The sequence below is a fragment of the Ustilaginoidea virens genome, chromosome 1 (genome assembly GCF_000687475.1).
Source record: "Ustilaginoidea virens chromosome 1, complete sequence".
NCBI classification, from domain to species: Eukaryota; Fungi; Ascomycota; class Sordariomycetes; order Hypocreales; family Clavicipitaceae; genus Ustilaginoidea; species Ustilaginoidea virens.
In genome coordinates, this window is record NC_057316.1 from 4,842,972 (window position 1) to 4,869,586 (window position 26,615).

At 53.3% G+C, this 26,615-nt stretch overlaps 11 protein-coding genes across 11 annotated transcripts; 5 read left to right on the top strand and 6 right to left on the bottom strand.

The window, feature by feature from the left end:
- Window positions 1–658: 658 nt before the first annotated feature.
- UV8b_01065 (uncharacterized protein) lies at window positions 659–1,015 on the bottom strand (the record flags this gene model as incomplete). Its single annotated transcript, XM_043138563.1, has 1 exon — window positions 659–1,015. One exon carries the CDS (start codon window positions 1,013–1,015, stop codon window positions 659–661), a length of 357 nt encoding a protein of 118 aa, XP_042994497.1.
- A 921-nt stretch (window positions 1,016–1,936) lies between these two features.
- Window positions 1,937–2,964, top strand: UV8b_01066 (uncharacterized protein; the record flags this gene model as incomplete). Its single annotated transcript, XM_043138564.1, has 4 exons — window positions 1,937–2,198; window positions 2,278–2,569; window positions 2,720–2,763; window positions 2,846–2,964. The coding sequence occupies 4 exons, from the start codon at window positions 1,937–1,939 to the stop codon at window positions 2,962–2,964; spliced, it is 717 nt and encodes a 238-aa protein (XP_042994498.1).
- Window positions 2,965–3,439: 475 nt separating this feature from the next.
- UV8b_01067 (uncharacterized protein) lies at window positions 3,440–4,528 on the bottom strand (the record flags this gene model as incomplete). The annotated part of the gene is made up of 1 exon (XM_043138565.1): window positions 3,440–4,528. The coding sequence occupies one exon, from the start codon at window positions 4,526–4,528 to the stop codon at window positions 3,440–3,442; it is 1,089 nt and encodes a 362-aa protein (XP_042994499.1).
- An 89-nt stretch (window positions 4,529–4,617) lies between these two features.
- Window positions 4,618–5,235, bottom strand: UV8b_01068 (uncharacterized protein; the record flags this gene model as incomplete). Its single annotated transcript, XM_043138566.1, has 1 exon — window positions 4,618–5,235. The coding sequence occupies one exon, from the start codon at window positions 5,233–5,235 to the stop codon at window positions 4,618–4,620; it is 618 nt and encodes a 205-aa protein (XP_042994500.1).
- A 28-nt stretch (window positions 5,236–5,263) lies between these two features.
- UV8b_01069 (uncharacterized protein) lies at window positions 5,264–5,650 on the bottom strand (the record flags this gene model as incomplete). Its single annotated transcript, XM_043138567.1, has 3 exons — window positions 5,264–5,267; window positions 5,344–5,457; window positions 5,550–5,650. 3 exons carry the CDS (start codon window positions 5,648–5,650, stop codon window positions 5,264–5,266), a joined length of 219 nt encoding a protein of 72 aa, XP_042994501.1.
- Window positions 5,651–6,498: 848 nt separating this feature from the next.
- On the top strand, window positions 6,499–11,592 carry UV8b_01070 (uncharacterized protein; the record flags this gene model as incomplete). Its single annotated transcript, XM_043138568.1, has 4 exons — window positions 6,499–6,768; window positions 6,867–8,962; window positions 9,030–10,501; window positions 10,568–11,592. 4 exons carry the CDS (start codon window positions 6,499–6,501, stop codon window positions 11,590–11,592), a joined length of 4,863 nt encoding a protein of 1,620 aa, XP_042994502.1.
- Window positions 11,593–11,710: 118 nt separating this feature from the next.
- Window positions 11,711–13,024, bottom strand: UV8b_01071 (uncharacterized protein; the record flags this gene model as incomplete). The annotated part of the gene is made up of 4 exons (XM_043138569.1): window positions 11,711–11,761; window positions 11,815–12,771; window positions 12,823–12,901; window positions 12,963–13,024. 4 exons carry the CDS (start codon window positions 13,022–13,024, stop codon window positions 11,711–11,713), a joined length of 1,149 nt encoding a protein of 382 aa, XP_042994503.1.
- Window positions 13,025–13,954: 930 nt separating this feature from the next.
- On the top strand, window positions 13,955–16,857 carry UV8b_01072 (uncharacterized protein; the record flags this gene model as incomplete). The annotated part of the gene is made up of 4 exons (XM_043138570.1): window positions 13,955–14,072; window positions 14,135–14,208; window positions 14,266–16,743; window positions 16,831–16,857. 4 exons carry the CDS (start codon window positions 13,955–13,957, stop codon window positions 16,855–16,857), a joined length of 2,697 nt encoding a protein of 898 aa, XP_042994504.1.
- Window positions 16,858–17,303: 446 nt separating this feature from the next.
- Window positions 17,304–20,734, bottom strand: UV8b_01073 (uncharacterized protein; the record flags this gene model as incomplete). The annotated part of the gene is made up of 2 exons (XM_043138571.1): window positions 17,304–18,219; window positions 18,351–20,734. 2 exons carry the CDS (start codon window positions 20,732–20,734, stop codon window positions 17,304–17,306), a joined length of 3,300 nt encoding a protein of 1,099 aa, XP_042994505.1.
- Window positions 20,735–21,325: 591 nt separating this feature from the next.
- Window positions 21,326–22,163, top strand: UV8b_01074 (uncharacterized protein; the record flags this gene model as incomplete). Its single annotated transcript, XM_043138572.1, has 2 exons — window positions 21,326–21,419; window positions 21,493–22,163. The coding sequence occupies 2 exons, from the start codon at window positions 21,326–21,328 to the stop codon at window positions 22,161–22,163; spliced, it is 765 nt and encodes a 254-aa protein (XP_042994506.1).
- A 701-nt stretch (window positions 22,164–22,864) lies between these two features.
- Window positions 22,865–26,248, top strand: UV8b_01075 (uncharacterized protein; the record flags this gene model as incomplete). Its single annotated transcript, XM_043138573.1, has 6 exons — window positions 22,865–22,996; window positions 23,073–23,162; window positions 23,239–23,520; window positions 23,634–23,724; window positions 23,786–25,069; window positions 25,209–26,248. The coding sequence occupies 6 exons, from the start codon at window positions 22,865–22,867 to the stop codon at window positions 26,246–26,248; spliced, it is 2,919 nt and encodes a 972-aa protein (XP_042994507.1).
- Between the last annotated feature and the right edge of the window lie 367 nt (window positions 26,249–26,615).

Genomic DNA, 26,615 nt, shown 5'->3' on the forward strand with positions numbered 1-26,615 from the left:
AGCCAGTATATCGATTGGATTCCGGCGTTGAGGTTGAGTCAAACCAGTGAATTGTATTTTGGGAAGTGAGTAGGTGGGCAGTGAGGCGTTCCTCGACAAACATACCTCAAAAATGCGGGATAGTTTGTGTGTATGATTTATTGCGACTTGGAACAAGAATCACATTACACAACGGTGCGTCTTGGATCGGTCTTTCTTCTCATACACTTGTTGAACCAAGATCTTTCTCGAATCTGTCAAGGAGGCATCCTACTTCGAGAGCAACCCGTTTCTCAGATGTATCTCAACACGAAACAGAATTCACCGGCCCAAAGAAACCACGTCTGCGACTGCATTGCATTGCACCACTATATAATGAGCGAATACTGGTTTTCATATCGAATTTCCAAGGTAAGAAAGATGTTTTTCCCGAAATACACTAATTCATGGCGCAGTGGTGCGCCAAGTTGAGCGTTGCGCTCTACAAAACTCTTTGAACATGGTGGTTAAGATAAACCCCCCTTGATGGCCGACAGTTTACCCATCTTGTGTCAACCAGATGTAGTCGGACTTGCTGGCAGTTCTCGCTTCGGCTGGGTCGGCTGGGGCGGAAGAGTGATACGTTGCAAGGCGTTTTCGGCTCCATGTCGCCAGTGATGGGCATCGTATCAGTTGTTGTTTAAGAAGTTGGGCCCTCGGCGTTGACAGCGATCTTGTCGGTGTCAGTGTAAGGAGATCGCTTCTGTCCGGCAGCGGAATCGACTGCGATCTTGTCGGTATCAGTATATGGGGATCGCTTCTGACCAGCTGCGGCGTTGACAGCGATCTTGTCCGTGTCGATGTAGGGAGACCGCTTCTGTCCGACAGCGGCATCGACTGCGATCTTGTCGGTATCAGTATATGGGGATCGCTTCTGACCAGCTGCGGCATCGACTGCGATCTTGTCCGTGTCGGTGTAGGGAGATCGCTTATAGCTGGCCTTGCTTGGCAACGCCGACACAGCGGCCGCAGCAGCGAGAACAAGGAGCAAACGCATCGCGTAATAGGCGTATGGTAGTTCTTTATGGGTTTGAAGAAACTGTAGAAACTATGAATTGAAATCTGTCTTGCTCATCCACGATTTGCCGAGGACAGAAGCCTGCTTTAATACTTGTACTTGCACGCGAGATTGATTGATCAATCGCATTGCATTGCATTTTCAAGCTCCAACCAACGTAGCTAATAATAGACGTGATGTAATACCATGGCGCATAGTCTGTCGAGGATTTGAATCATATAAAGGATGCTTGGTGCAACAAAAAGGCCTGCGTACAGTATCAATGCGCAACCTGGAGATTGAAGAACGATGACATGGCTTGCACTACATATGATCGCCCCAGTGCTTCTTTGAGTTTCCAGATTCGGTCGAGGACATAGAAGTACGTGGTCTTTGATATCCACTATCTCGAAGGATTCCTGATGAAGCTCTGGAGCTGCTATGGCACCAGCGGGCGCAGGTTCCCGGCCCGCCAAGGCGTATTTCATGATCACCGTCGAGCCAGGACCGCCACGAGCTCTGTTCAAAGCCGCCGCCCAGGCACTGCTCAAATTGAGCGGGCGGCTCTGCTCAAAAAGCCAGACCGCCAGTGCTCCAGCCGTCTTGCTTGACGGCTGGCTCTTTCAGGTCCTTGGCCAGTGCGTGCATGCTCAATACTCAATGCTCAATACCTGCATGGGCAACTATTGACATGTCGCCAAGAAGGAATGTATTCTGTCTCCTTGTCAGTGCGCTGCGTTTTGACTGCGTTCGGAAACCTCCCCAAGGCCAGGTCGGCGACTTGTCGCGAGACCATTGCCAGAGTATTTGTTCGTTCTGCTACATAAGCGCCCGGCCGTGTCTCCCATCTTTCCAACCAGCAGAGGGGTGTTTTGATGCATCAAGGCTTCAAGATAGACTTGACGCAAGCGCCCACGCGAAATGGTGCCGCGCAAAGTCCTGCAACGCTGGTCTGGCTACTCGCTTCTCGAAGGCCGCACGACCCAAACAGCCAACGATGACGCCGAGACATGCTGCTCGGCCGACAGAGCAACCAGGCCAAGCAGGCGGGAAAATGCACTTGTGTGCCTGCTCGTCGCCAACACGATGCTCTTCCTCATGACGGCGGCCATGCTGGCAAGCTTGCGGAGGCCTCGCTCGACCGAGCTTCTGAACCAGGCTCTGAGGGCCACGTCCAGCTATAGTAGGAACCTACCTCCCCTTTGAAGATGCATCCTTCCATTCTCGCTGGACTTGACGGCTCATACTGACCCTCGATCCAGGCCCGGTGTTTGACATGATTGATCTGGAGCCGTCGATTCGCAGGATCAACGGCACCGTGAATCCCGCGGGAAAGCTGTCCATAGCACGCCAGTTCCCCAACCCAGAAGCCGACGCCGTGTGGGAAAACGACATTGAGCTGATACGTCCCATTCCGGTTACGCGAGAACAGATTGTCAAGATGGGCAAAAACCCAGACACGGTGGCGAAGCTGGAAAACAGCGTCTGGGGCCTTGGGGACGACGCATACGTAGCAGCGCTGGACCTGTTCCACAACCTGCATTGCTTGAACGCGTGAGTCGAAGCTGGCCCTTGCTTCACTTGATTTGGATTTCTTCTCTGTTTTTTTTCCTTCCTTTTCTCCATCCCAAGCTTGTTGATGAAAAGCTGCATGCCACCACAAAACATCAGTCTACGGAACAGGCGCTGATGGACGTGATGCAGGCTCAGACAGGCAATTTATCCAGACTACTACAACCAGAGCAGAGGTGAGAAGAAGCGCAGCTGCCCGTCCTCATGGCCACATCTGGTAACGCTTGTTTGCGGCCATCATGTCCCGTTTGCCTCTAGTCGACACCGAGAATCAGCAGTCAATGACGGCAATCCACCTCAACCACTGTGTCGACATTCTGTTCCAGCACATTTCGTGCAGGCAAGTACCACCACTGTCCCATTGGACCGAAAGTTAAAACCACTTATGGAAATGACTACTGAGGATGAAGAACATGCAGCAACAATGTGAACCTGGTTACGCGACACTGGACGGAGGGGCGAGAATACCCGTTCCCTGATTTGTAGGCACCTGCCCTCGTCATCCTATCCCGCTGCCTCTTGCGCCACATCTGACCGGAGAGTAGCTCAATCAATTCTCACTGCATAAACTTTGAAAAGTTATCCGAATGGCATAAAGAGGTCTCGATCGATATGAAAAAGTACCTCGAGGTGATGAGGAAGCCGCCCGGGGTCAGGGAGGAGCCCGCCGAGGAGTGGCATTCTGACGAGTGGTTAAAGGCCTATTATAGCTGATAGTGTCGATACATCGTAAATTGAATATATTAATGATACTAACAGATAAAGAACTAATATATAGGCCAGAGGCTTAGAGGGAAAAGACGTGACCAACATGGGGCAAAATTAATATAAACCTAATAATATTTAAGCTAACTATCTATTCAGGTTGTAGATATCTTGCTTCAATCGTCCTTTCAAAAGCTCGTCAGACCGCGAGAAGATTTTCAAGTGCTGTTGCTGAGCCCCGCCAGGAAGCCAAAATTCATTAAGCTGCTTGAGAATAATGTCTTTGGCGGACTGGTGAAAGAAGCTAACATAACCGTCCCGGCATATAAAAAAACAGCCGCAACATTTAACAGCGTCTTCTACATCGCTTTCGGAGTATTTCTCCATGGTTTCAATAAGAACCCCCATTTCTGCAAAGCTCAATGGGCGAAAAGCGACACAAGCTGTGGCTAAGGTCTGTTTGCGTTGACGTATTTCGCGCGACTCTTTGGACGACTCTTTGGACGACTCTTGAACCCGCTGCAACATGGCTTCGTAAAGATTGTCGAGACCTCGTGGGGAGTATCGAAGTTCATTCTCAAGATCACGAGGTCTGAGAACCGGATCGGCTAGCCCTTTACAAACCAGGGCTACCCATAGAAAGGTATCGTCGGCGTTGGAGTACATGTGTTCAGTGACTTTTTTTGTCAACTCTTGATTGTTATTCCACTTGTCCTTGGCCAGCTCCTTCACTTTTAAATCTATGAATACCTTGACTGCTGCAGGAATCGATTCCTTTTCCAAATCGAGATCGAGAGTAACTAGCCCCTGTGCTTTTTTGAGGCTGCCCTTGATTTCAAGCCAGTCGCGACTTGAAACAATCCATTTGGCAGTGCATGAGCTGGAAATGTCGGCAATGAGTTCGGTGAGACTTCGTCTATCGGTGCTGCACTCATCAAGGGCATCTACTACCAAGACTGTGTTCTGCAAGCTCGAGTCTTGTAGCAGCTTCTTCAATAAATCCTTCATCAATTCACCTCTATTGACATCCTCGAAAGCCTTTTCTTTCTTCATCTCATATTCCGGCCTGATCTCAGATAACAGGGCCGGGCGCTTTTTGAGGAGCTCGAACAATAAGCCGCGCAGTACGGCGTTATAGCTCGATGCGTTCCCGCCCTTGGTACTACCCTCGCAGAAGAAGAAAGACAGTGGATTCGGCGACTCTTTCCATTTATTAATGATTCCCGCGATGAGCATTGTCTTGCCATTTCCAGGTGACCCCTAATCCAAAGGACTCGATTTGACGGGCTCTTTTTGAAATCTGCATAGGCGGAGCTGTCAAAGATTCAGCTGGATACGTTCGGCAGCAGACCACCTTTATACTTTTCAATTCTTTGCTTATCCCATTCTGGGTCGGAGACAAGCAAAGCGTGCAACAACTCTCCCCCTGGCGAAAACTTGAGGGGTGCATTTATCACTGACTTGAAATTTTCCACAATCTTGACCACGCTGGAGAGGGATCCCTTAGCTCCCGCTATTTTCTTAGACCTCTCCATGCCAGCATAGATCATCATCCACATCTTGCGGACCTCATCGCTCTTAGACTGAGCTAGCTTCTGAATCTGTTTAGGGATATCCCAGTTTTTCAATCCCCCCTGAGCCTTTTGGAGAACTTTACCGTATTCTTTGACGCAGCTGGGCTCGTCTTTCTTCAGGGCGTCGTATGCTCTCCGCCAAATTTGCTCAGGAAGACTGAGTGGTACAGCCTCCAGATTCGCTGGCTCAACCACCTCAGGGCTCGCTGGTGGAGCAATTGTTTCAAGGGGAGGGCTTGCGGGCTGGGGTGAGGGCTTTTTTTCTTGTTTCGTCGAGTCTCCTGGTGGCGTAGGAATTCGTCTTGTGTCATGTTTTCTGCCACCGGGGCGTAACTCGATTTTTTTTAGAATTTTGAATCGAGATCTCATGATTAATAAGTCGAAGGGTGCACTTTTACTACCTGAGGGGATAGAATGAGTTGATTTGCATGGAAGAGCAATTTGTGTTAAGGCGAGGAAGAGTGGAAATGGACTGACAAAAGAACGAGCGAGAGGGGGCGTACTCCGTAGACTCTAGAGAAACATGGCAGTTGGGCCGCGAGGGAAGAGATCTCGGGTTTCAATGGACCAGAGTAGTCTATGTCTTGGTAGCTGCAAGCTGCGTAAGCTTACGCAGCAGGGGGGTCTTGTAAGGGAGGCAGACGGGAGCCAAACGAAATTGAAGAGCGCGTATCAACTGTTACCTTAGGATGCGGGTTTCTGCGTGATTGCAACGTTTTGGTGAGGACGGTTGCGGTTGGTCGGCCATGATGGTGTAGACGCGAATGCAACTCGTGAGAACCATGTCACTCAACCAACGCGAGCGCTCCATGAGCCTTGCTTTGACGATCCATTGCAGGAGACGGGAAGCTTTCACCCTGTGGCAGTCTGTTGGCCAAAGTAGCCGGTGTTTGTCAATGAGACGCTGACCATTTTCCTCGGCAATAAGACCCGAACACGATTAGCAGCATGATATTCGAGGTCCTTCAATCTAGACTGGCCAGTGGTGCTGGAGAACCTGGAAATCCCGGGACAGGTGGCATCGCCGAAAGCCTCGCAGTCTGCTATGCGGATGCCAGAATATTTAATCTGGTTGTTCATAGTAACTCGGCCTTTCCCGGCCTTTCCCTCACACCAAGCATGGTCCCTCTCGGAAGCGAGTGGCCACACCACAGCAGAGACAACGGCAGCCCACAGGTTATGCTTCCGGCACTCGGGTTTCCTATGTGGACCAGACGTAGAGGCACTAGATAGTGGTATAAGTTAGTCCCAACAAGCCTTAGCCATCTAGAGTATTTAATACATACATAGTAACTCGGCTAAATGCATCGACAAGCAACGATACCCGGCCAGATCCACGAGCTGTCACCGGGAAACGTGGTGACGAAGGTAGATATTGCCAATTCCAGAATCTCCCATGTGGACAATTTTGGCGGGGCGAGGAAGTGGGGATGTGGTTGTCCAAGTTATCATTATTATGGGCCCCGCTTTTCCAATACAGCTCCGAATACCATCAACCGCCACGACAAACTCTCGTCTCACTTCCCGCGACGGATATTAGCCGACAGACGGCGCAAAAGGAGGCGGCTCGCTAGCGCGCGCTTTCGTGCTTCTCGCTCAATTGATCTGCGCCGACTTGTCCTTGTCATCGCCATGAAACGGGGGCCGCGCGGTCTTGGCTCCGCGCCCGGAGCGGCATTTGGCTTCAGTGGCGCGTCGTCAGACAGCAGCTCCTTGACCTACCTGGCCGAACCTCCATCCTTTACGGCGCTTTCGGACCCCAACGTCGTCGTGTCGCTCAAGAATGTGCTGAAAAAGGATAGCACTACCAAGGCGAAAGGCTTGGAACATCTCATTCACTACGCGCTATCCCATCCCTTTGAGCAGGACGGTGGGGTTGAGGAACCTCTTCTCCATGTTTGGGTATGTTATTTTACCATGTCCGACACCCCCAAAGCCGCAACCCGCCGGTCGCCTGTCCCTCGTTTCTTTCGCTTCCCGTTTCTCACCTCTCAGCCTAGACTAGGATCTACGCCCGCATCTCGATAGACAACTCGCGGCGTGTGCGGGAATTGTCCCACGCCTTGCAGCTTGAGCTGCTCCGATCCGCCCGCAAGCGCATGGAACCCCATATCCCAAAGGTAGTTGGCCCGTGGATCGCCGGCATCTACGATCGCGACCGAGCCGTGGCAAAGGCGGCAAACGACGGCCTCTTGTTCTTTCTAACCACCCCCGAGAAATCCGCGGCCTTTTGGTCCAGATGCCAGGCGCAAATTCTGGACTTTGCCATCGAGGCCATCCGGGAGACCAAAGACACGCTGAGCGATGAGAGATCAACTTCGGCCCAAGACGCCGAAACCAAGTACTTTCGCGTCGTTATTTCTAGTCTATCATTGGTCATGGGATTACTGCAACGAGTGGACCAAGCCTCCATGGACAAATTTGGCGCCAAATACGACGAGTATTTTGAGCAGGAGGCCGTTTGGAAGAGCATCACCTCCTCTGATTCGGGTGTCAGGAAAACTGCGTGCCACTTACTGTTCGCTTGTCTGGATCGTCGGTTACCGTATGGTCTTTCGACCAAGGCTAGGCAAGCCCTTGTGACGGGCGGTTTGAAAACCAGTCAGTCAGGATCTGCATTGGAATATGTGAGGGCTTTGACCAAGTTGACGCAACAGGATGCCTCTATCTGGACATCGCCCTCCAATGATAGAAAGTCGCCTCTTGCTCGGCTTCAGGCATTCATTTCCAAGGGGTCTCAGGGGAGTCCGTCAAAGTACTGGGAAGTACTGGATGAGCTTCTCACTCTGATACCCGCTGATACCCTTGGACTCGAAGCTGCTTCCAAGCTTGCGTCATCGGTCAAGACCGGAATCACCAATCGCGAGGAGCCGCGCACAAACGCACCCTACTCGTGGAAATGTTTCATCAACGTTGCCCAAAGGTCTCTTAGCCAACTTCCCGACAACGCCACACTGGCCTTTGCGCGGGAGCATTTGTTCCCCCTCCTGGAGCAGTTTTTGTTCCCAACCTCTGAAGGTATCGGTATCCACATTAGTCCGAATGCAATGTCCGTTCTCGTCGAAGCACATTCAGCAGCCATCCACTCTTCTTCCGACGTTGTCCAGGCCTCGGCAGACGAATGGGACCGACTTGGCGGGATTCTGTGCGCGAATACTACAGCCTCGCTTCCGGAGGTGTCCAAAGAATACAAGTCTTCTCAAGAAGCCATTGCGGAGCAAGGCAGGCGCTGGTTCGCTTTGGTTGGCGAGATCTTCGCCAACCCTGCAACTCATGGCCCCGACTTGACAGATCAGACCGCCGCTCCTTCACAGAGAGTTATTTCCCAATGTTTGTCCCTGCTGGAAAACCGAAACATGAAGCCTTTTGGAGCAGCCCAAATTCTAGAGTACGCACTGAGCACGTCCCCGCACTTGTTCACAGGTGATAGCGGTCGCCGCCTGGGCGTCTTTATGCTCGGAGTTGCGGACTGTGGACTCGAAAGAGTGGCTACGTCAGCGTCTGCAAAACCTCTGCTTTCCTCTCTCCGCATCTTCGGCTCTATGGTTGGGCGGCATGAAGAATATCAGAAAGTCTGGGGGGCGTGGGCGGAGGAGACTCTGAAACTGGCCGATGGCCAAGTCCGCAATGCCACACTCGCAGGCTTATTGTCCCAGGAAGAGGCTGCACCATTCGCCATGGCCAACCAATCTTTGCAGGACACCTTGTATGCTCTTGCTCTCGCGACTGTCGCCAGAGAATCCCAGGCGTGGAGTTTGCTGAACACGGCCCTTACCCATGGAGCATTGCGCAGCGACATGTGCGGCAAATTGGCAAACGAGCTCGTAGCCCGGCTGTCAAAGTCAAAGAGCCATGCCGAGTCCGTACTGAGGATGCTTGGAATTGTCGCAGAAGCAAATCCAGGCATCTTATCGTCTGACCCTGTCCGCACAGAGCTGGTCGCTCAGCTCCTGCATCTCTCCGAACTCCACGATTCGTCCATCTCTCCCAGAGTTGCAACAATCCGTGCTTTGCTGGACGGTCAAGCCCACGGCAGGCTCCCCATTGTGGCAATCATTCGATCTAACCTAGAACGGGCAGCACAGCAATCACTCAGGTACGCAATCGCATATTTGCCAGAAGAATGGTTCACGGTACTAGCGCTAACAATGCCATTGCTGAAGCCTGCAAACTCTGGTCTCACAAGCAAAGTCGGCCGTGGAATCTGGCGCTGCGTCATGGGAAGACGTGCTGCCCAATACAAACATCTGGATGGAACACTTGACGCCGCTATTGAACGCGCCAATCAATCCCTCCTTGTCCATTACGAGCAGCTTGGGCGGAGCTATTTCGCTGCACACTTCAACTGGGGACGAGGGAGTCCCGTTGAGCTGCCCACGGGACAGTGACGGACGATCAATACCTGTCAGAATGGCCCTATACACCAGCCAGTTGGTAAGGAACAGCTCGGATGTCTTGTCGCTCCCCCGGCAGTTCCAAATCGAACTTTTGTATTCGCAGTGCCTTGCGGTACAACTTGCGTCCGACCAGATTGCTTGCGACAGCCGCAATGGCCTTTGGCTCACCCTAGCTCATGCAGATTCGTTCTTTGAAGTTGAACAATTGGTCACTGCGTCGAGAGTATTGCTAGAAGACTTCATCTCCAAAGCCTCCGACTGGTCATCCGCACAGTATGCTGGGAACGATCCACCGTCAGTTGTTCAGGGGCTTGTAGAGCTGGCTGTGAAGGAGGCAGGCGAGCTGTCTCCTCGAGGCGTATACAGTGCCCGCGTCCTAAGCGAGCTGCTGCAGGCTCTCGTAAACGCCCACGGCATGCCCAAAACCGTAGAAGAACGCTTCCTCAAGCTCGAGAATCTGAAAGCCACATCAGAGACTACCCTATCAGCTGCCGGCCTGGTCGCCGGCCTCGGGGAAGCAGCCCAATCATCCGCGGCAGTGAGCAATTTTTGCAACCGGCTCGTAAGTGAGGTTGCCGCAGCAGCCTCGCCAGAAGACCCCAAAGTCGAGCGGTTGCTGGTCCTTCTTCCCCTTGTCGCACAGACATACCAGTCGACTGAGCTGCCCGTGGCCAAGAACCGCGTCGTCTTTGCTGTCCGACAGATCACGTCCTGGCTCGAGGACGATTCTGCACTAGACGACAACCTCTGCGCCTCCATCTGCCGAGTCCTCAACTCCCTCCTGCCCTGTATGAAGGACGTGTACGGATCGTACTGGGAGATTGTCTTGCGATTCTGCGGGCAGCTCTGGGAGCGCGCCGCGCTGAGCGACGTGGATACAGCTCTTCCATCCATCCATGCATCCGTCAAGCTGGCCAGGACTCTGGAAGGGATCCCGGAGCCCAACGACGACCTTGAAGATGCCCTCAAGGACTTTTCGCCTGCGAAATCGCGCGGGTTGATAGAGCTGCTCAGGATCGAAAGGCGATCCACTTCACGGCCGTTGGAAATCGTCGACGGCATGCTGTGTCGCGAGGTGGAGAAACTGCCCGTCAGCTCCATCCCCAAGCCAGAGCAGCTTTTCAGCCTGGTGGCTTCGGAATCCCACGCCGTCCAGACGGCTGCCTTTGGCCTTCTGCACAGGAAGATTCCGGCAGAGCAAGGGCAGAGGTCGATTGACGTGCTGCTGGACAAGACAAGTACGTGCATGCAGCTGGGGCAATTCCCACTGAAATCGTGAACCGTGATTGCTGACTACGGTGTAGCGGCGCGCCTGCCCGACGAACTGGTTTCCTTGCTCCTCGACCCTCCGACCCTGGAGGCCTTCCCGGACGAATTGCTGTCCACTTTTCCCTCATCCATTCGCGGGTACTTGTTGTCCTGGAAACTGGTATTCAGCGCCTACTCGTCCTCGTCATTCAAGGTCCGCGAAGACTACACAGAGCATCTCAAGACCGAGCAGCTTGTCCCTCCGTTGTTGGATTTCATGTTTGACGTTCTCGGTCACTCTGCAGCGCATCCGCTGAACCTGGATAAAGAAAACTTGTCCGTTCGGGAAATTTGCGACTACGATGTCAAGCTGGCTGAAGCAGAGACGGAGGAGCACAGCTTCCACTGGCTCCTGGTCCATTTATACTACCTCACGCTCAGGTTCATCCCCAGTCTCTTCAGAGCATGGTGCATCAACTGCCGGTCCAAGCAGACCCGCATCGCTGTGGAGTCATGGACCACCAAGTATTTCTCCCCCATCATCATTAAAGAGACTCTCGACGGCGTTGAAAAGTGGGCTCAGGAGCAGGAGGCGCCGGCGCACGATGAGCGAAATCTCGTCGTCAAGGTGTCGCGTCCTGCAAAAGAGGTCACGGCAGGCTACGAGATTGACGAATCCCAGGCAACTGTTTCCGTCAAGATTCCTCCCAGCTACCCGATCGAGGGCGTCGTGGTGTCCAGTCTCAACAGGATCGCTGTCCCGGACCGCACGTGGCAGAGTTGGATAATGTCCATGCAGGGTTCCATCACTCTCTATAACGGCAGCATCATCGACGGCCTGCAGGTGTTCAAGAACAACGTCGTTGCCGCCCTGGCAGGGAAGAGCGAGTGTGCGATTTGTTACAGCATCATTTCGTCGGATAAGCGCATGCCGGACAAGGCCTGTGGTACCTGCAATCAGTTGTTCCACAGGACATGTCTCTACCGCTGGTTCCAGAGCAGCAACCAAAATACATGCCCGTTGTGCAGGAACCCCATAGGGTATCTAGGGGCGGACACGGCGAAGAGACGGCAAGGTTAGGGGGCGCATAAAAAGAAGGGGCTGACACACGTGGTTTGAAGCGGACTGTGTACTGTATGCACGTGCGGATGGCTTCAATGTGGAAATCATAAGCAACAGGGCGGCCATTTTATATACTTTACGATTTGTTGCTTCCGTCGCGATTTGTAAAACACGGATGCTCCAATACCTGAAATTGCATTGTCAATGGGATGTACGCGAAACGACATGATCATGACATACCTGGGCAGCTGTAAGCCGATTACTAGACTCGTAGCAAACCAAGTCAGCGACAAGACACCTCATGTCTGCATCTGCGTTGGGCAAAACCTCCTCCCAGCTCTTTGGCGGAAACACAGCCCACAGCTCAAATGGCGAGACCTTGAACTGTTTTGCCTCGGGCCACATCTCCTCAGTAGGTGTGCCCAGCGTCTTGAAAATGCTCAGAATCAAGCCAAGCTGGTTGCCGTCCTCGTGCGCGGGACGCGACTCAAACGGCGCTTCCGGAGGACTGCTAATAGCTTCGGCTAGCATGACGCCCAAGGCCCACATGTCCACAGACGTATCGTAGGCCTTGCTCGCGAACAGAACCTCCGGAGCACGGTATGGCCCCGTCCCAATGTCAAGAATCTTGTTTGCCGGCCTCTCAGTGTAGCTCGACAAGCGAGGATGCCAAGCCGATCCGAAATCAGAAAGATATGCTGGTCCACAGGAAGATTGAAGCAGTACAGCGGATGGCTTGATGTCGCGGTGAATGATGCCTTGTTTGTGGATCGAAGCGAGAGCGTTGACAAGATTTGCGAAAATGGGAACGACTTGACTCGACGGCAAGCTCTTCGTCGACCCTGCAAGAAGAGCATCCAGAGTGAGCGGCAGGTAGGGGAAAGCAAGCACCAAACGCTGCTCCTGATCGCGGAATGTCTCGACGAGAGAGACGATGTGCTCTGGCGGGGGGCGCAAGGCGGAAAGTTCAGAGAGGATGGCCGCTTCACGCTGGGGATTATGAGGCTCTATGTTCCGATGCGCGACGATGACTTTGAGAGCGCGGTTGTCGCATCGATATACTTCTGATGTGACGCCTTGCGCAACGGGGTGACAGCGGAGGTACCTGCCGATGCGGGTGCCTGCTGATGGATTTGGCGGAGCGTCCAGGAGGGGGCTGGCTGGGGAAGTCGCACTGACGGCTGCAACGTACTCGTCCTGGGGGTGTCAGCGTGAGGAGCAGAAATGACCGGGACGGAGGAGCTGTACCCGCGTGGTTGAGTTTTGGTAAGCGCTCTGCTCGATGGCGATGGCTTCATTGCGCTTTTCCTTTGGGAGGGATGCTTGGCTGAAGCAACGGGGATCAGCAATGCGTGGGTGTCAGGACTTCTAGGGGGACTTGGACTTGCAGATTTTGTATAATGCCAAGTCTTTCAACGGTGGAAAGAGAAGATTTCCAGTCACGAGACATGGTTTCTCTCAAGGGAGGTGCAAGGAACAGGGTTTACTTTGCAGATGCTTCGCCAGGGGGGAGGATTATGAACCAGCACTTGATGCCAATCCGAAAAAGTCCTGTTCGAAGCGGAATCAAAAAGAAAAAAGAAGAAGAAGGAGAAGGAGGAAGAGACTTTCTCTGGTATCCCCAAGGCTTTGATTCTCGCCTCAATTTTGGACGCTTGCCATTGTCATCCCTTATTGCTGAGTAGTCCAAGTGAGGCTGGTGCTGGTGCAAGAAACTTTGGGAGCTCCAAGCTACACTTCTGACAGGGTCCGCTTCAGCACTGAACTGACTGAGTTCTCCGTGACGGGCAGGAACCGCAGTGTCACATGACTACCTTGGAGGTAGGTAGCTTAGAAAATCCGGCCTCTTATATTTCGCTTTCTTATTTATACTACCTCATATTTTTAAATCTTTAGAGCTACATTTGCTTATATTTATTCTATGTATATAAGTGACACGTGACTACGATTGTATTGGCGCTGTTTATATGCAAAGATACCTCTTCTATTTTGCCCGCATCCTCCGCCCATAGAATGTAGCATGTATCTTCACGTATTGACTCGGAGAAATGGTACCAACTTCCGCCTGGGACTTGTTGCACGTGATTCGCGTTCCAGGCTGGGCTAGCGTGAAGGGACAAGGCGACAACCGCCTCACGTAACCGGAGCTACAGCATCTGTCTGCGTCTTTGGAAGCTTGATCGCCATACCATAACCGTACTCCTCCACCAGCTTACCCCAGTCCCTTCACCCAGAAGCCTGGAATTCTTTTGGTAGTCCATCCCATCCACCATCATTAAGACCACCAGGGCAGTCTCAGCTAATAGAAATTGGCTTTGACTTGCCTCCCCCCGCCAAGTGCTGATTCTCCTCACAACCCGTTCAACACATCGACACCAAGATGGCTAAAGACAGCGATGCACCCAAGGTGGTGGACAAGGGCAAAGGCAAGGCTGTGGAGGATTCCAATGACGAGAAACCCGCTTTAAATGGCAAGAAAGAAGATGACAAGAAAGATGGTGCGTATCTGCCTGAATTGAGGCGGCAAAAAAGTTTGGCCGTGCTAATAATGTGGATTTAGCTGCCGAGGAGGAACTTAGCGAAGAAGATCAGCAGCTCAAGAGCGAGCTAGACATGATGGTTGAGCGGTTGACAGTAAGTTGCTCAAAATACACGGTCTGCTTCCCATTTTGTTGAACCTGGTGGCAACAGGAATCCAATTCAGGCCTGTACAAGGCAGCGCTAGAAGCTATGAAGACTTCGATAAAAACATCTACCTCATCGATGACGGCTGTACCCAAACCTCTCAAGTTTCTCCGACCACACTACGAGACTTTGAAAAAACTCTACGAGGAGTGGCCCACGGGTGAAGATAAGTCGTCATTGGCTGACGTTTTGTCCGTCATTGGTATGACGTTTTCCGACGAGGACAAGCAAGATACCCTCAAGTATAGACTCCTCGCTCCGACGTCCGACATTGCGTCCTGGGGTCACGAGTACGTTCGCCATCTGGCATTGGAGATCGGAGAGGTTTATGGCAAAAGAATCACGGCTGATGAGCCTACGACGGATCTGATCGATCTTGCTTTAATTCTCGTACCGCTCTTCATCAAGAGCAATGCCGAGGCAGACGCAGTTGATTTGATGAGCGAACTGGAAATCATTGAGCAAACTCCCAAGTTTGTGGACGAAAACACCTACCCCAGAGTATGCTTGTACATGGTTAGCATGGTCAACTTGCTCACTTACCCAGACAACGAAACATTTCTGCGAACTGCTCACAACATCTATATGGAGTATAAGCAATTCACGCAGGCCATCGTCCTCGCCATCCGGCTGCATGACGTCGACCTTATCAAAGCCGATTTCGATGCAGCCGAAGGTCCTGCTTTGAAGAAGCAGCTCGCGTTTTTGGTTGCTCGCCAAAGGATAGTGCTACATCTGCCAGAGACAAGTGAAGACGAACAAGAGATGAACGAGTGCTTGTCGAATCTTAAGCTGTCGGAACACTACAAGTCTCTTGGAAAGCAGTTGAATATTTTGGACCCTAAAACGACCGAAGACATCTATAAAAGCCACCTCGAAAGCAGTCGGGTTGCTGGAATGACCAATCTTGATTCTGCCCGGCACAACCTGGCCGCCGCTTTCGTCAATGCTTTCGTCAACGCTGGGTTTGGCAAAGACAAGATGATGTTGGTAGAGGGTGAGAAGGAAAGCTGGGTCTGGAAAACGAAGGCAGATGGCATGATGTCGACTGTTGCTTCGATGGGCACATTGTTGCTTTGGGACATTGAGAACGGGCTGGACAAAATCGACCGATATACCTACTCCTCCGAGCCTGAAATATCGGCCGGAGCCATGCTGGCGATCGGTATCATGAATTCGGGTGTGCGCCTCGACTCGGACCCTGCGCTAGCTCTGCTGGGGGACGCTGAGAAACTGCACCACTCGAATATTTTGATTCGAACTGCCTGCATCATGGGTTTGGGTTTGTCTTATGCTGGTTCGAATAAGGAGGATTTGCTCGAGCTTCTGTTGCCCATCATCAATGACTCGACACAGGACATGCAAATCGTCGCGATGGCTGCTCTTTCATGTGGCTTGATATTTGTTGGCTCTTCTCATCCTGAAGTCACCGAAGCTATTGTCACAGCCTTGATGGACGAAGACCGAAAGTCTCAGCTAACCGATAAATGGACACGCTTCCTAGCACTTGGCTTAGGGCTACTGTTTTTCGGGCGACAGGAAGAGGTGGACGTGATTTTGGAAACCCTTAAGGCTGTCGACCATCCCATGGCCAAGCCTACTGCTGTCCTCGCGGAGATCTGTGCCTGGGCAGGGACCGGAGCAGTTTTGAAGATTCAGGAGATGTTGCACATCTGCAACGAGCATCAAGAGGAAACAGACGACAAGAAGGGTGACGAGTTGCTTCAAGCATATGCTGTCATCGGCATCGCCCTCGTGGCAATGGGTGAGGACATTGGGCAGGAGATGGTGCTGAGACAATTTGGCCACCTCATGCATTACGGGGAGGCCAATATTCGCAAGGCAGTTCCGTTGGCCATGGGACTCATCAGTCCGAGCAACCCGCAGATGAAAGTCTACGACACACTCTCAAGATACAGCCACGATAATGATCCCGAGGTCGCAATCAACGCCATATTCGCCATGGGAATGCTCGGTGCCGGAACCAACAACGCCCGTTTGGCGCAGCTGCTGAGGCAGTTGGCAGGCTATTATCACCGCGACCAGGATGCCTTGTTCATGGTCAGAATTGCGCAAGGCCTGCTGCACATGGGCAAGGGCACTTTGTCCCTCAACCCCTTCCACACCGATCGCCAGGTTCTTTCGCAGGTGTCGACTGCGGGTCTACTCGCCACCATTGTAGCTTTGATTGAACCAAAGGAGTTTATCACTTCGAATTCACACTACCTCTTGTACTTTTTGGTAACGGCGATGCACCCACGTTTCCTCGTCACCCTTGACGAAAGACTGAGGCCACTGAAGGTCAATGTTCGTGTTGGCCAGGCTGTGGATGTTGTCGGTCAAGCTGGACGGCCGAAGACCATCACCGGCTGGCAGACACAGAGCACCCCTGTATTGCTCGGTTATGGTGACCGAGCAGAACTTGAGGACGAAGAGTACATCAGTCTGAGCAGCACTCTGGAAGGTCTTGTCATCCTCCGCAAGGTAAGCAGTTTTAAAAATCCCCAAGCCTTCTCAACGCCATGAGCTGGTGTTGGGAAACCAATGAAGGCTTGCTAACTTTGTTGACAGAACCCAGATTGGGAAGACGGACGGTGAAGGAAGGTTTTTTTAATGGCTAGGAGGGGAGTTTGATGCGTGGTTTTGTTATTGAGCTGGCAGCTCGAGGCGTCCTCGACCACGAGGCACCGGTACACTGTATAGTAATCTGCTGTCAAGGACACTAAGAACGGCTCTTTGTTCCTTTGATCGTGGAGGAGCTCTGCATTCTTAGATGACATTACAAATGAGAAATGCCTATCAAATGTTGGTCAAAATGCTGTCCAGTGATTTCAACGCCATCTATCTGCCTTGATCTCCTAAATCCAAAAGAAGTGCTCGCCATGGCTCTAAATATTTTATGCAGCTGCCTTCCCGGACCATGGTAGGTCCTTTATTTTTTCTTCTTTTTTTTCCAGTGCCCAAAAAATTAACAAACGCCCATCGTGATGCCGAAACGAGTCCTCGCCCAACAAAATACGCTGCCGAGTAGATACGGAACAGGTTTATGCAGTTGCCAAGTTCGGTTTCGGACCAAAAGTCTCGCCCTCTGGAACCAGTCTATAACTGCAAGCTTGCCAGTCACAACCCTGCTTGTACACTTCAGTCCCCCACCACTTGAAGCTCTTCATCCACCCGGGGTACAGAAAGCCAAAGAAGACGGTTACGATGCCAAAGGCGAGCCCGGAGTCCAGGGCCGCGCTCAGGGTCATGGTGTATTTGGCCCACCACGCATTCGCGCGTCTTTTGATGACGTGGTTGAAGAGGTAGCACACGACTGCCCAGACGGAGAAGTTGAGACCGGTGGCGGGGGGGATCCAGGACATGGCGCCGAAAACGACGGGCAGGTTGACCTTGCGGAGGATGCTGTGCCGCTTGTTTCGCGCGTACAGCCAGAGAGGGATGGGGAGGAGGGCGCCGAGGGGGAAGCACCAGACCAGGGCGCGGTAGACGGCGCCGGGGCCGAAGAACTCGCCGGGCCCGACCACGCCCCAGAGGATGGAGCCGTTGAAGTGGACCCGCGCGATGGGGCAGGTGAACCCGTTGAGGGCCTCGGCAGTACATATGCCCTTGACGTTGGCGAACATCCAGTTGAGAACGCCGATTTGCGTGAGGGACGAGACCAAGGTGGCGACGACCTGAACGACGAACATGATGCGCGGGGGGATCTTCATGTAGTGCCCCAGCTTGAGGTCGGAGGCGAATTTGATGCCCTGTGCGGAGGAGATGTATCCGTACGTGACAAAGACCATGTTGGCGATGGGGCGGCCGGGGAATACGACGCCGCAGATGAGTTGGCAGATGAGGTAGATGCTGCTGTGCTGGTTGGTGACGGCCATGATGATGCCGTTAGGGATGAAGAAGACGGCCCCGATGGCTAGAGCCAAGAGGAGGCCATACCAAGGCAAGTGTACAGGATAACTATGAGAGACGTTTCAACTTAGCAGAAGGTGGCAGAAAGAAGAAGAAAAAGAAAACACGGGTTGAGAATATGCGACACGAGGAAATTGGGGCTTTGGTGCTGAGGCTGCAAGAACAGAAAAAAAACTCACTATTCGACGAGAAACATGCCTATGGCCGTCATGGAGACAAATGTGAGTAGATACCAAGTAAGCGGTGCGTCGTCATACCGACTCATGAGACGGCAATGAATGTCCTCGCGGCTAAGAAGATTGTCAACGTTTGATGTAGAGGCAGACGAGCGACGGTACGCTTCGCTTCTCAGGCCCCCCCCATTGGACGAGGTGGGACGTGGTTGGACCTCGGAAGAAGCCATTCGGTAAGACGGTCTCGCATGCTGGCGAGCTTCCTCGAGAGAGCGCTTCCAAGTCCGCCAGATGTCTTCGCCATGCCAGCACAGAGTATGGGTCAGGAGAGCAGCCAGTCCGGCGAACTGCATCCCGTAGCTGAGCATGTAGGTGACTGGTAGGAAGACGCGGCTGTAGCTGTTGTAGGCCTCCCTGTCAAAGAGAAACTCGGGCGTCAGGATCTTGCTGACGTTGTACACGTTGCCCGTGTTGTCAAAGACTGCGGTGGACAGAACGGGCATGTACGAGGTGTAGAGGACGTTGGCGTAGTAGAAGATGGGGGCAACGATCCACATGACGACGGCGAGACCGCCAATGACGTTCACGGCAGCCCAGAACGGGACGAGAAGCGGCGAGCCGACGTACGTGATTTGCGCCCAGTCAAACGTCATGGGGAACAAGCCCAGGCCAGACGTCACGCCGAACAAGTTGGCGACGACGACGTTCCTGGGCGCAAACCAGGTGATGACGCTGAAGTAGCTGAGAGCTGGCATGAGCAAGCCCGGCAGGAAGTAGAATGCGAAGGCGCCGCCCCACACAATGTAGAAGAAGTTCCACCTGCTGATGGTCCATCCGTTGGCAGGTTTGTTGTCCTGCTTGTGCAGGGTCGAGAACATGGCGGCAGACATGAGAGTCCCGGGCCAAATCATGCCGCTGGGTCGGACGAGAAAACGGCGCGCCATTCCGGCAAAACCGTAGCCCAGGATCTGGGTTGAAACGGTGAGGAGCAGTTGGTACGTGATTGGCGCCGGCTGGCTGTAGAACCGTGTCTGCTCGACAATGACATCGGTGGCAAAGGCGAAGCCGAAAGCGACGTTGCTGCTAACATAGACACAGGTGTGTTCCTTTTCGTTCCATTTCCCTTGAGCCAACCATAGCCGCCATGACAAACGCTGCTTGGTCCGCTGCCCAGGATGACGTCCTCCTCGAGCGGCAGTCTGCTGGCGAACGCCGTCGACAAAAACGTGCTCTGGATCGCTGGGCCTTTTGAATAGCAAATCCCACAGATGTCCCAGCGGATGTACAAGTAGAAGCGCAATGACCGGAGTAATGGCGACACTTGGGTACCGCAAGGAGAAGAACAAGTTTGTCGAAGATCCCAGAATGGAGAATATCACTGACAAGCACCACATACGGGGGGTGTTGATCGACAAGGCGGTATTATCGGTTGGCGGCACTGAGGCTCTAACAATTTCATGAGGAGAGTTTTCGTCAGGGTCGAGAAACGCCTGCGTGGAACAGTCAGCTTCAAGAAGAGGCCCATTGTGGGAGCCAACGTCGTCGTCATCGTCGTCGTCGTCGTAGGCCTCGTAGGCCTCGTAGGCCTCGTCTTCACTGTTGCTTTGCAGAATTTGGCTGGAGATTGGTGCTTCGCCCAGCCCAAATGGTCCTTCCAGTCCCGACACCAAAACTGCTTCGTCGAGGTCTTCAGATCGTCGTAGAGACTGGCGGGAGGTTGTGGTGGATCGGCGGGAGCTGAAGCTCTTGTGGCTTCGGGCGTGCGAACCAACCTGACGGAGACGGTGGGTGCCGGTGCCGGTGCCGGTGCCGGTGCGGGTTTCCTCGGAATCGCTTCTCGGCGGTGAGGCATCCGAGGCATCCGAGGCATCCGAGGCATCCTGAGAGGCAGTTACAGAGCCGTAGGGCGACGAATTGGGGCGATTGCCTCGGACGGCGCATAGAATGGGCGTCTTCTTGGGTACCATTTCGGCGGCATCTGCGCGGTGGTCACCAAGACCAAGGTTCGGGGCAGTTATTGCCTCGTCGAGGCAAGAGGGTGCTGAATCATGGCCCGGGGACGAAGAGGGCGAGGACCGGATGGGAAGGAGTGATGACGGCCCGGCAGTGGAAGCAGGCGGCTGGACTGAGGGTGGACTCTGGCGCGTCGGCTGCAGAGGCGAGGGCAGCGTCGGGGGAGCAGTGGATCGTGAAGTGGAGGCATGAGACGCCGTAGCAGCGAGGGATTTAAGAGGGACGGCTTGCTGCTGCAGCTGAGAGCCGGACACCCTTGTCGCAGCAGGCCACGAGAAGCCGGACGATGTGGAGGACGATGTGGAGGACGATGTGGAGGACGTGGTGGAGGAAGAAGTGGCGTCGACGTGGTGCTTGGATTCGGCACGCCGGGCCATGGCGGGCGGGGGCGTGATAGTGGCTGGCCTGGCGTCTGGGTGCTGTCTGGTCTGGTCTGGTCCGGTCCGTCTGGTGCGGTTGTCTGCCCAGCCGTGCTGTATTCAGTGTCAAGCGTGCCAATGCGTGCCAATACCCGATACGATTGAAGGAAGCTGCTCGCCGTGCTCGGTACATTACCTAAGGTAAGGTCTGGTAGGAGGTAGGTACCTAGGTAGGTACCTAATGTACAGCGGATGCAGGAAAGAACTTGACGCCTGGCTGGTTGCACGAGTCGCCATGCAGGGGTTCACAAAAACAACTCGTCCCAACTTTGCCGCAACGGGCGGCGACGGCCACTACCTCGCAGCATTCGGAAGCTCGCTCGGAACTCTTGGAAAGCTATGCGCACAAGCAAGTAACCGATGCCAACTCGTGGATGCCCTGGGTTGCCTGGTTTGTTCTGGGTTTGGTTTGGTTGCCTTCAGGATTTAGCGCCGTCGCTCCAACGCCAATTGCAGCCAAGCCTTCAACAACGCCAAATCCATCCATCCATCCATCCATCTAGCCTTGCCATCAAGAAACAGGCGACACAGAACATATAGACCAACTAAATGGCCTCGCCATCAGCTTCGGCTAAGCAGCGGCTACGAAATCTAGTCAGGCAGCGACTGTCTTCCATACCAGCCGATTCCGTGGCTGCGCAAAGTAGGCAACCCCGTCCAGTGACTTCACCAGTCATCCAAACATCTTGGACGATTGACAAGCTCACGCCGTCTAGGCCGCAAGATATTTGACACGTTGAAAAACTTCAAGCCTTATCTGGAGGCTCGGAGAATAAGCATCTACCTGTCCATGCCCTCGGGCGAGATCCAGACAGATGCAATCGTACGCCATGCGCTGACTTTGGGAAAGCAAGTCTTTGTTCCGTATTTGCACAATTCCCCGCCGGGTATGCCAGACACTCCCCCCCGGGTGATGGACATGGTTCGTTTAAAGGATGTTCGGGATTATGAAAGCCTGCAGCTGGACCGCTGGGGGATCCCGAGCATCGACCCTGCTTCAGTCCACGCGAGGCAACGCATTCTGGGAGGGCCCGATGAGCACCAACCTCCTCAAGCCTGCTTGGATCTGATATTACTACCAGGAGTGGCGTTTGATTTTGACGAATCTGGTGCCGTCAGAAGACTTGGCCACGGCAAGGGATTCTATGACTTTTTCATGAACAGGTACTTGGCCGAGTCATCAAGTTCGCGCGGTGCCAATGCCGCAAAGCCGGTCCTGTTGTATGCACTGGCTTTGACGGAACAGCTCCTCTCTGGGGAACCGGGGGAACAGGTTCCCATGGCCCAGCATGACAGGAGGTTGCACGGGCTTGTTCTAGGCGATGGCCAGGTAAAGGAGTCATCGGGGACCATGACACCGGATTCATTATACAGAGCCGCTTCGTAAAAGACGCTTCGTTCAAGACGCTTCGTTCAAGACGCTTCGTTTGAGACGCTCCGTCAGCTTCCTACCTGCCTCCCTAGGGTAGCCTGAGTAGGTCCTGCTCCCAAAGGTCTCTAAAGAACTCAAAAACCGTACACCTCATTTTCCATTTGCCTTTTTTTTCGTTTTGGTTTTGGCTATTCGCGCGTCTGATTTTAGCTTTTCACTTTTGAGCGAGTGATCAAGGTGCATTGGAAAAGCAAGCTGATGAGAGCACATGTCATAATTACTGTACCAATGTTTTAATGGCCCGTGTTCCTGCAAGATGACTACTGGCCGTGTAGCGTGGGCGGGGCGGAAAAACACGGCAGCGATAGCGCATGGCCAGCGCCATTACCCCATTGCCCCACCAAAGAAGAGGTGAGACCCAAGATCTGTCAGTGGCGAGGCAAATAAACTAGAGTCTGCAAGTCTTCTTCCCACTTCCGCTCCTCATTGCACTCGAATGTGCCCGCGCCAAAGGTGCGCCCTTTTCTCGTTACTCCATACCGAGCAGTCCACCACAGGAAACTGCTTTCAATCTCGCAAGCGGTGTCTTGGACGGCCGCAGCCCGTGAGGCTCAGTCAAGCCAGCACTCTCTCCAACTCCAAGCTGGGAATCGGAAATCGGAACCACAGCCGTCACGTCCACCGATACGTTCTCCATTTGTCTGCTACTCAAGCCCATGATGGCATCGAATGGCTCGCACGAGGCATTCACGCCGTCTGGTGTTTTGGCGGCAGTCATGACGATGAGAACTGGAGAAAAGGAGACCAAGATCAAGGCTCATGAATTTCTGGAGAGGTTTCAGAAGTCGGTGCGTGCTCCCCATCCTCCACAGTACGTCAAGTTTTGGTATCAAGTATCAGCGATGCTAAATCATGCATGCACAGAAAGGATCTTGGGGTACGTTGATGGGAATACTGCAATCCGATGCCGAGTCTGAAGCAATATTGTTCGCTGCCATCACTCTCCGTGGAAAGGTTTCCAAACTTGTCCCCATCCCCTCCCCCGCCCCCCTCTTTTGAAATCGTGAGGAAAGGTTCTGACAAACAGCAGATTACATATGATCTCAACACCCAAGTCCCGACGAGCGAATTACCAGCACTGAGAAACCAGATACTCTTGTTGTTGAAGCACTTTGCCCACGGTCCGAAGCCTATTCGGGTTCAGCTCTGCGTTTGTTTGGCTATTCTCGCAATACAGATGAAAGACTGGACCGATGTGATTGCCTCGGTGGTTCAGGCCCTCGGTGGTAGCCCTGAGAGCTATGCTTGCATCCTAGATTTTCTCCGGGTTCTGCCCGAAGAAGTAACCGAGGGTCGAAAAATCACCCTGTCTGTACGTGGATCGCAAACCTGTCGACTTGGAACCAAGTTTCTCGCGACGACACACCTTACACTCGACCGACATCAGCACAACATAGGGACCAGAGTCTAATTGTTGGAAAATAGGAAGAAGAGCTTGCAACCCGGACTCAAGCCTTGTTGGGAGACAACACGGAGCAGGTTGTGCAACTGCTCATCAACTACTCGCAATCATCAGGTATGCTTTCCTGGGCCTACAGCATTTCTTTCAATCATAACCCTGACGCGGGAATCTCTAGCTGCTGCGTCGCGAAACCCACAACTAATGGAGTGCATCACCTCGTGGCTTCGCGAGGTCCCGGTCATGAGCATCATCAACTCTGCGCTGCTGGACTACATCTTCCGCGGGGTAACAAGCGACGAGTGCGGAGTTGAGGCTGCAGAGTGCCTCTGCACGATACTGCGGGAAACGAGCGACATTGACGAGAGTCAAGACGCGGTCGCGGCCATGTTTCCTCGAGTCTTGGGGCTCAAACCGCAAATTGCAGTAGCAGCTCAAGAGGAGAATGTGGACAAGCTACAGGCGTTGACCAAGATCTTCTCCACAGCCGCCATCAGCTGGGTGGTTGGTATTGCGCGTCAGCCTGTCCAGTTTCGACCTTTGGTCGAAAGCATTCTCGAATGCGCAGCCAGAGACGCGGAGCGAGACGTGATTGAGCACACTTTTGTCTTTTGGTACGAGCTGAAGCAGTACTTGGTGCTGGATTGCTACATCCAGGGCAGGCTGCAGCTCGTGGACATCTACTCCAAACTGGTCGATATATTGCTGAAGCATTTGGAGTACCCTCGGCCGGAGTCGGGCAACGAAACGGACCTTTTCGATGGTGATCGTGAGCAAGAAGAAAAGTTTCGCGAGTTCCGTCATCGGATGGGAGACACACTCAAGGACTGCTGCGATGTCATGGGGGTAACCGAGTGCCTGACCAAGGTGCTGCAGGCTATCCAGCTGTGGACGCAAAAGCACGCTGGCCAAGCCAACGGGTCCAACGTTCCCCACTGGCAAGAGTTGGAGGCGCCGCTTTTCGCTATGCGCGCACTCGGGCGCATGGTTGACAAGGAAGAGAGCATTGTGCTTCCCCAGCTGATGCCGCTCCTGGTGCAGATTCCGAGCCACGAGAAGCTCCGGTTCGCGACAATCATGGTTCTGGGACGATACACCGAGTGGACTGCTGCCCACGCCGAGTACCTGGAGGCCCAGTTCAACTACATTGTGGAGTCGTTCAAAACCGATTCCAAGGAAATTCTGAGAGCTGCGGCTCTCGCCCTGAAATTCTTCTGCACCGATTGCAAACACCTTCTCAGAGGTCAAGTCTTGCAACTGCAAACCTTTTACGATCAAATCTTGGACAAGTTGCCCGATCTGAGCAAGGAAGAGATTACTGAGGGTGTAGCGAACGTAGTGGCTGTTCAGCCGGCAGAAGAAACGTACAGATTGCTGAAGACGTACGCCGACCCTCTTGTACAGAGGCTGATGGCAAAAGCCAATCTCGCCACCAACGAAGAAGGGAAGCTGGCACTGGCTGGTAAGTCGACTCACCTATTCGTGCCCGGGTCCCTTATCCTTTATACCTTGGGGGGTTTTTTTTTTTCCCCTTTGCTTTCCCTCTGGTCTCTACTATCTCCTGGACAGCTATGAGGGGTCATTAACTGTAGCCTTGTTAGATCATATCCAACTCATCACCATATTCGTGCAGAATGTGATGCCATATGTGGGCCCTGGAGAAGAGAATCCGGCGGTCAAGTACTGGCAGGAGGTGTTCCCCATTCTCTCCACCGTGCTGGACAATTTCCTGGACTTTAGTCCCATCTGCGAGCGAATCTGTCGATGTTGGCGCAACATGGTCACGTCGTATCGCACAGCGATGGCTCCTCTACTGCCCCAAATGGCAAACAAACTCGCCAGCAGTTTCAACTCGTCCAGGGAGGGATGCTTTCTGTGGGTTACATCAGCCATACTGCGAGAATTCTCGGAAGAGCGAGAGCATCTTGATCAAGCGACGACGGAGCACATATACACATTTTTCGAGGCACAAACAACCGCTTTCCTTAGGGTGATGGCGGACTTGCAGCCGAAGGATTTGCCCGACGTCATTGACGACTTTTTCCGTCTGCTGATTGATGCTCTCTTGTACTATCCCCAAAAGCTGATCCCATCGCAGCTACTGGCGCCCATCTTGCAAGCGTCGATTTATGCACTGACTTTGGAGCAACGGGATCCTCTCTCGTCCACGCTACACCTTCTACGGGATCTACTATCATATGGCGGAGACAACCCAGCAAGCAGTGAGGGCCTACCCGAGGCCCAGGCCGCCGAGATCAAGGGCATCATCAAGGACCTTTTGATGACTCATGGTGCCGACCTCGTCAAGCAGACGATGGCGGGCATGATGATTACGTTTCCCGGGGACTGCTTCGCGGACGGCAGCGGCGTTATCCTAGCGCTGTTTGAGATAATGCCAGCGGAAACTACAGAATGGGTCGCACATACGATCGAGCTGCTCCCGCAAGGAACAGTGTCTCCGGCCGAAGCTCAGCGACTGGTGACAAAGATTAAAGAAAAGCTTTCGTCTGGCGATATTGGAGGTGTCCGACATGTACGAACCCTGTTACAGGACTTTACGACCAACTATCGTCGTCGAAACGTTGCTCCCCGAGACGGTTTGGGACAATTGGAAGCAGCGAGGTTCCACTTTTCCGGCTGAAGGAAAATCTCGAGCGGATTGTAATGTTGAAGGACGAGGAGGCGTGTCAAGGGGGGGAGGTCTCGGTACAGTCAGCCTTTCAAGGGAGTTGCCACGAGAGTTGCCACGGGAGTTGCACGAAGAAGATACGGCATGATGGACGGAGTGAGTGACTAGGTGGCCGAGCGATGATTGATGTATGGAGTCTTGGGGGGGCGGCGCGATACATTTGATTCTCTCCCCGGATACTCAATCTTGATACTCCATCTCGATACTCCATCTCGATACCCCATCTCAGTATGGGCGCGTCGAGGGCACGTCGAGGGTCCTATAGGAATACAATAACATGGGATGGACCCGGGGACCATGACAGGACACGAAAGTCCCG